The sequence below is a fragment of the Melitaea cinxia genome, chromosome 10 (assembly GCF_905220565.1).
Source record: "Melitaea cinxia chromosome 10, ilMelCinx1.1, whole genome shotgun sequence".
In the NCBI taxonomy this organism is placed as follows: domain Eukaryota; kingdom Metazoa; phylum Arthropoda; class Insecta; order Lepidoptera; family Nymphalidae; genus Melitaea; species Melitaea cinxia.
The window spans coordinates 9,306,224-9,314,046 of record NC_059403.1 but is presented as its reverse complement, the minus strand read 5'-3'; the positions used below and the strand labels follow the sequence as shown (position 1 = coordinate 9,314,046).

At 33.2% G+C, this 7,823-nt stretch overlaps 1 protein-coding gene across 1 annotated transcript in view; it reads left to right on the top strand.

Annotated features, from left to right (window-relative positions):
- Positions 1-1,917: 1,917 nt before the first annotated feature.
- The window catches only part of LOC123657013 (lysophospholipid acyltransferase 6), a 30,178-nt gene continuing 24,272 nt past the window's right edge, over positions 1,918-7,823 (top strand). Inside the window, exons 1-3 of the mRNA XM_045592617.1 lie at positions 1,918-2,244; positions 6,356-6,495; positions 7,009-7,086. Of these exons, the coding sequence (XP_045448573.1) occupies positions 2,164-2,244; positions 6,356-6,495; positions 7,009-7,086 (299 nt within the window). The 5' untranslated portion in view covers positions 1,918-2,163. The remainder of the gene's footprint in view (positions 2,245-6,355; positions 6,496-7,008; positions 7,087-7,823) is intronic.

The following is a 7,823-nucleotide window of genomic DNA, read 5'->3' as shown; positions in this document are numbered from 1 at the left end:
ATACGCAAGGAATACGGGATAAATATTAAAATAGTTTGGTGATTTCGTATTCAGACGTTCAGAGAAGGCACCATGGAGCATAGAGAAATGCGCCATGGTTGGCACCATTGAGCATAGAATGCTCCATGGTAGGCACTCATGGAATGAATGAATGAATTTAGAATTAATGGCTTTCACTAGTGCCGAATAGCACAGATGATTTCGCCAATGTCACGTAAGATGGAGAAGACACGACGGAGATTGGTCGGTGAATTAGAGGTAGCAACCTCAGTAGAATTTTGAAGACTGCCAAAATAGTAGGTATTATATATCAAACTATGAACCTAAAACAACACAAGCACTAAATATACTATATACATAAACAAGAATATTATTAATAATTTATTTACATCTACACTATAAACAATTAAATAATAGAACAATCACCTAATTTATTTACAATTTAATTCTATTACGTTTGATATATCTACACAAGAATGTACAATGGGGACTAAATACAAGCATCAATAAGCAAATTAATATTTACAGGACGGGGGATTTCAGGGGGAAGGACATCATAAATAGGGTAAAGGAGTTTGGGACAGTTGAAAAGGATATGGGATGCTGAACCTTCGTCGAGGCCACATTCGCACAGTGAGTGATCACGCACCCTAATTTTTGCTAAATGCACTGGAGTACATGAGTGACCAAGGCGCAAGCGACAAATTGTTGATGTTACCCAGCGGTCGGCATGAAGAAAAAACCAAGGGCGCCTTGGAATATTAGGCTGAATGACAGAGTAGTGTTTTCCCTTAACCGATGTTGACTCAACCCATGATGAAGTCCAGGATTTGTCCAGATGAGTTTTCGCCAACGATCGCAGGTCTTGACTTGAGTTACAAAAATGTTCTAATGAGCCAAGTTGAACCGCTGACTTGGCACAAGAGTCTGCAGTCTCATTACCTGGAATACCAGAATGGCCAGGGATCCATACCAGTAAAACTTCTAAGCCTTTATGATAGCATGAGAGTAAAGCCTCCCTTATCTTTAAAACGATAGAAATTCTTAATTTACTACGAAACGGGTTAGCTTTAATCGCTAACAGGCAACTTAGTGAGTCACTAAAAATTACAGATTTAGGAATATTATGAGAAAGTGTAAATAAAATTGCCTCCAACAGTGCCACAGCTTCTCCTGTGAATACTGACGAATGAGGAGGACATTTGAATTGTAGGACAATTTTATATTTAGGAATCCAGCAGGCAGCACCAACACAACTATCTGGGGAGAGCTTTGATGCATCTGTATAGATGTGAAGATAGTCTGACCAATTTTGATAAGTCTTTTCTTGAAACTTTGTTTTTGTATCGGATGCACCTTTAACTAGACCAAGATCTGTGATGACGGGAGGGGGATATACTAAAGCTTGATAGGAAGTATTAAAAATAGGGTTAGAGGGATATGATGCTAGAGGATGGGGTAATCTGGTGAATTTAAGAAAGCTGTCTAATAGGCAAGATGGGAGGGTTCTCATACTATTGGAGCAAAGAAGGGAAAGCTCGTTTAGTCGAGACCATAAGGGATGGGAAGAAATTTGGAGAGTTTTAATGACATAACGATCGCACAGATATTTCCTTCTGAGATGTAAAGGAGGGTCAACGCACTCTACTTGTAAGGCATTTGTTGGTGTAGATTTCATTGCACCAACAATAATTCTTAGACATTTGTATTGAATTCTATTTAACTTTTCTGAGACACTCTTGTTAAAGGGGTCTAAGATAAATGTTCCATAATCTAGATGACTTCGTACTATTGCATTGTAAATTAATACTCATCACTCAGCACTCATGGACTCATGGAGCATAGAACATGGACTATTAAATGACAATGACATCTGTCAATTGTCAATACAGAATTTGTAAATAAATTGTCACTTGTTGATTGTGTGTACTTGTCCAATCCACATCGAAAATTGAATCAGTTTAATAAATAAAGCGACTGATGTTACGTATTGTGTCCAATTTGCGTAACAGTTAATAAATGAGCCCAACTTAATATTCAGTTATCGATGCAACAGTTTTTGAAGCTGTTGTATGTATTATTTAAATCGTGTAAATTTTTTGTTTGTAAAAAAATATCTATAAAACTTTTATAACAACTTGTGTTGTTGTATTAAAAGTTATAATGTCGACTTACAATGATTATTATGATGGCAGCAACTTTTTTCTATTCTTATCCAATAAAATTGGACTTCCCATTGATCTGGTAAGTCAATGAGTTTAAAGTTGTAATAAGTATATTTTAGTGTGGTATGTGTTATTTAATTATTATTAGGTTTAGATCAATTAAATTTTGCCTTATCTATATTTATCTTCTACAATATATGGGTAACAGAAACTACTGAAAATGTTCATTAATTGTTTTGAAATTAGTATACTTAGTCATTTGGAAAAGTTTGATACTGCGACACTTTTCATGCAGGGCGTTTAATAATGTATTAAAATCCACAAAGTTTGCACCTCCAAACATGTCTTGAGCTACTTTCTTCTATTCTGTTTTACTGTTAACTGGAAATATAATAACTTCTACAGAATAGAAAAAGATACGGAGATTTACTTTATTTGTTGAGACAAATAATGAGTTAGTTGGCACCAATAATGTGTAACGGTCTCACCACTCATTGTGCTAAACCATTAACAAAAAAAGTTTGTGTTTTTAATTCTTCACTCATGACAGAAGTTAAACTACTGAAAAGTAGCTTATGAGAGATTATTTTCGGGGAGAATATAAAATACTGTATAATGTATTCATTCTCATTCTGTCCTGTACATTTATGTGTTTTGTTCTTTATTGTGACTCATTTTCTTTTCACAGAGTTTCAAATCACAATATTTCAAAAGAAGTTTCACTTCAAAAATACATAGTCTTGCCCTAAATATTGATACAATGAAAAAACATTTTTTCATAGCTCGTATCGTTTATTACAGTGTTAGTTTAATACATTAATATAAAACCATTAAAAATGTAAAAGATTATTCAAAGTTGTCTCTATTGGCTGCAATACAGTCCTGTAAATGTTGAGGTCGGTTATCAATAAGTCAGGAAAATTCTTCACTGCCAATCGTATGTCGTCATTGATACACATGTGGTATTGTTTTGATACCCTTTTCACAAAATATTGCCCAGTCACTCTTTCATTACCAACCCCCCTCTAAACCATCACTGATGTCAGATAATGCCCACGTTGTACTCTGTTGACTCATTGGGAAGCTTCCTTAAAGCTTTGAGCATATATAGGGTAATTTTGCTTGTAAAATTATTTCTCAGTTGTAAAAAAATTCTCATCATAAACATACATTGTCTGTTGACCCCCTTTGGAACCGCTTAAGTAGTTGTTTTGGTTAAACCATCCTATTCTTTTTCAAATTATCACTTAATAAATGACCACTGCATCTCTTATAGGCTGCAAGTCCTAAGTCATTTTTTAAAACACATGACATGATTTTAGATGCAATCTTCATCTCCCAATATCAAATCTTTTACTTTCAGACAGGTTTTCTTCGAATTCTTTCCCTTACTGCAGTGCTTTGATCGCCTTTTTCGGACGAACACTACGTGGACGGCCAGATCTTTTTCTGTCACAAACAGAGGAGGTTGTACCTGTCAATAGCCCGGAACACAAACATTTGACTCAGTCAGTCAGTTCAGCCTATCGCAGTCTACTGCTGGACATAAGCCTCCACAAGTTCGCGCCAAAAATGGTGTGAGCGCGTGGCGTGATGTGTTTTGCCCATAGTCACCACGCTGGGCAGGCAATATTTGACTAATACCAAGCATTTGGAGAGTTTTAACAATCGTATTTGGCTCCATACCTTCTTTGTGTAATGCGATCACAGCAATCCGGTTCTCTTTATCACCCCACTATTCTAATATCACAAAATATTTTGCAAGAAAACAATGAATAACACATAGTTATAAAGGTTTTTTCAGACGGTTAATTAGCTTTTATGTAGACATACATCATCCTGACTCTGAAAATAAAAATCGCTTTCATCTATCAGCTTAAGTTTTTGAAATATGACATATGTGTGATGTTTTAGAAAAAAAAAAAAAAAACCATAAAAATTATTAAATTTTTGGAAGCCGTCAAAAATGATTTTTATAATGATCTTCTTGCATATGATACTTTTGGTAGGTTTCGTTTCAAACTCCAGCAATAATCTGGTGCGAATTATTTGATGGAATCTATCTCCATGTTCATCACTAAAGTGGCCAATATTTTCAGTAAAGTGCTCTAGATGGGAGTGTAAATAAGTTTTAAGTAAATAAGTAATAATGTAATGAAGTTTTACGCTTATATTGCAACCAAGATTATCCAGATATATACATATGTTGGACCAAGTCTTGGTAGTTTGGTGCTTTAGTATAACCAAGAAATTTTTTCATTACTGACACAAATGATTTTCATGCTTGTGATTCGGACTGTTCTTTTGTCAAATTAAGATCTCTTGGTTAAAAAGTTCTGTAGTCAAAAATTGGGAATAAAATCAGGATCATTTGACTTATCATCTTCTATTATGTCGTCTGTTTCCATTTGACAAGAAGCTGCTGCAGATGTCGAAGGTAAAACTGGTTGTATAGGCTCTTGAACTAGAATAGGTACCAAAGATGGTCGCTTAATTAGGATAAATCCATTTACTGCTGTTATTTGAATTAATACCGCTTACGATGCATAAATAGCAATCTTCATGCAGATTTTTCGGTTCTCGCCAGATCATGGGGGTTGTGAACTTCAGGGAACTTCTTTTTTTACGTGACCATTGTCGCAAACTAACAACAAAATTTTGGCAAACAGTTTTAGGCACCCACGGGTTGTCCAAATTACACAGTTATACTTTAAAATAGTCGGTATACGCGATTTTTACGAAATCTCACCGATTTGTTATAATTTTAAAAACATATTCACCACAAATAAAGCAAAAACGCTCCGAATTGTTTAAAAAACGTCTCCTTGGTGTAGAACATCGCTAAAATTTTATCTTAACTGATATCAACACTGTGTTAAATTCGTAAATGTGCGCCTAGCATTACATAAAATACCAAAAAGCTGTGTACGAAAAATAAAAGCTGATGGATAGAAACGGCTGGTACATTTATTTCATTTTAAAAATTTATTTACAACTAAAAATATTGAAAAACATTATTTCACCAAATATTCGGGCATACATTTCATAACGACGAAATTGCACTTTTTACTCATAGTAAAGTATCACCAGTACAAAAAAGTTTCAGTATTATTACATAAAAGTTTTAGTATTCTAAAAGAAAATTTCCAGAATAGTAAGTTTGGGCAATGTGCTGAGCACCCTACATTTACACAGGCCGGCCGTAGCGAAAAACCAGAAACAAACACATCATTATACCCTCGATTAATAAATGTACTACTATCACATTATAGTTAAATGTATCAAAAACAATAATACTTGTTAAACAAACTATCTTTCGACAAAATCATTTGAGAAAACATAAAATTATTAAAATGCATTGTATAAAAATTGATATACCAACTGAAACTGTAACTGAGATTGTTTTTTAACTACTACGTTTATTACCATTATGAAATTAATGTTAACTGTAGCACTGTACAAACCTTAGTTGTTTTCTTTTGCTGCTTATAATTGAGAATTTGTACATATTCTTTCTTTATTTGATAATTAAATAAATCTATACAAATAAATAAAATTGAAGTGTCTGTTTGTAATATTAAATGAACCGCTTTTAACTAAATACATATGGATGTATACACGGTATATATACCAAAATAACATTTTTTTACAATTTTTGTCTGTCTGTTTGCCTGTCTGTTTGTTCCGTCTAATCTCCAAAACGGCTGGACCGATTTTAACCGTACTTTCACCGGCAGATAGCTGTTGTAGCAAGGAGGAATTTAGGCTACTTTTATTTTAGAAATTTTTTATTTTATAACTCTGCGGACTAAACAATAACTTTTTGTTAAATTCTACGCGAACGAATTCGCGGGCACAGCTAGTAATATAAATAAGTACATAACCCTATGTGGGACTAGTCAGAGGTACAAAGCACTTTTGTTTTTGTGGGCTTGTGTAATTATTCGAATAAAATATTTATGCTAATGTAATGTAATATAAAATTTATAGTAGATATTTATTACTATTTTTAAATAATTCTAAAGATTTTAAGTATCTTTATTTATTATCATTAATGATTTAGCATAAGTTTTAAGCCTTTAGATATTTTTGTTATTTTGATTAATTATAGTGATACACTTCTTTCACTGACCACTGTTGTTTAATAAAAGCACTCTTTTTTATTTAATTTTTCTTTTTCTTTTCATTAGGTAAATTTTTTGATTGCACAAATGGCTGCACTATGTGTGGCCAGGTTTTTTAGAAAACCGCTAAAGTTAGCTTCACCAGAATTTCGGCATTCATTGTGCCTTGTTATAGGGTTGTTAATGGGATATTTCTGCTTTGGAAAGTAAGTAATATTTGCTTTATTATTTTATTGATTTTTTACAATGTATTTTGTTAAATAGCACAGTTAACAGTTAGTTAAGTTACAGTAATGTTAAATTGTTAAAGTCTGACTTAGTTGATAATTTCTTTATAAGTTAAGCTCTTACATTGTAACAAAAAGTAATTCTTAATGTTATAGTATGATAGTAATAATTATTGCTTATTAAAAAAACTATTTGATAAAAACTCAAAAACAAAATATATATGTAATAAAATAAATTGTTTTCGCTTCAAAAAATATCAGAAATAAAAATTTATATTTTCGTTGGCGCAGCGGTCACATCACTGGCTGTTGCGCTGGCGGTTGCGGGTTCGATACCCGCTCACGACAGACAGTTGTATTGGCCATATAGATGTTTGTCGTGGTCTGGGCGTGTGCTTGTGTATTGTGTGTTTTCGGACCTCCGAAACAGGAGAAAATCCTACTGGAAGCGTTGAATGTGAAGCGTTTATTTATTTATTTTTTTATTTACAGACAAGCAGTTCATTTATCCGTGCTACCTATGCTGAGTTATACATTGCTTAAGACTGTACCGCAACATATTATGGGGAAGTGCGTACTGCAGCCTTATTTACTTAATCACTATTCACACATTATTAAGAAAATAGTTACTCATTGCTTTCACTTAGCTTAGGCCCTTTGACCAATAATTTCGTAGTAAATTAGAACGGCCTATTCTAATTGTCCAATTGAAGTACCTAAGCATCTCAGACAGGCAGCCAGGCGTTCTAGTTTACTACGATTTAGTAAGTCAGGTGGAGTGGCTAGCTAAATCACAGTAAAATAGTGACTTATCAGTCACGTTTTTTGAATACTAGGGACTATAGTCAATTATTTCACTAATGAATATATATATATATATATATATATATATATATATATACACAACAGTATCATTAGCATTACCGTCAGATACTTCAGCCTGGTCAAATTCCAAGTGACAATTTTATTGTCATAAAAAATTGCTATTCATTGTGAAGCGTTCGATCGTTAACAGAGCAACATTACAGAAGCAATAACAGATTGCATTAAATAATAAAAAATGCCTTAATAACAAATTCCGTATAATAAAATATTTTATGATACGGGGACAGAACGTAATTAAACTGTAACAACGCTAAAACACCTGTTGTTTTCTATAATAATATTTCCCATGACTAGGAATCGAACCCTTGATCGCAAACGCTGCAGTTAGTGCTGTGATCACTGTGCCAATACGTCGCAACGATTGAAGAATACAATGTTAATTAAAAAATGTATGTCAAAATTGTCTTATTATCATGTCCTAT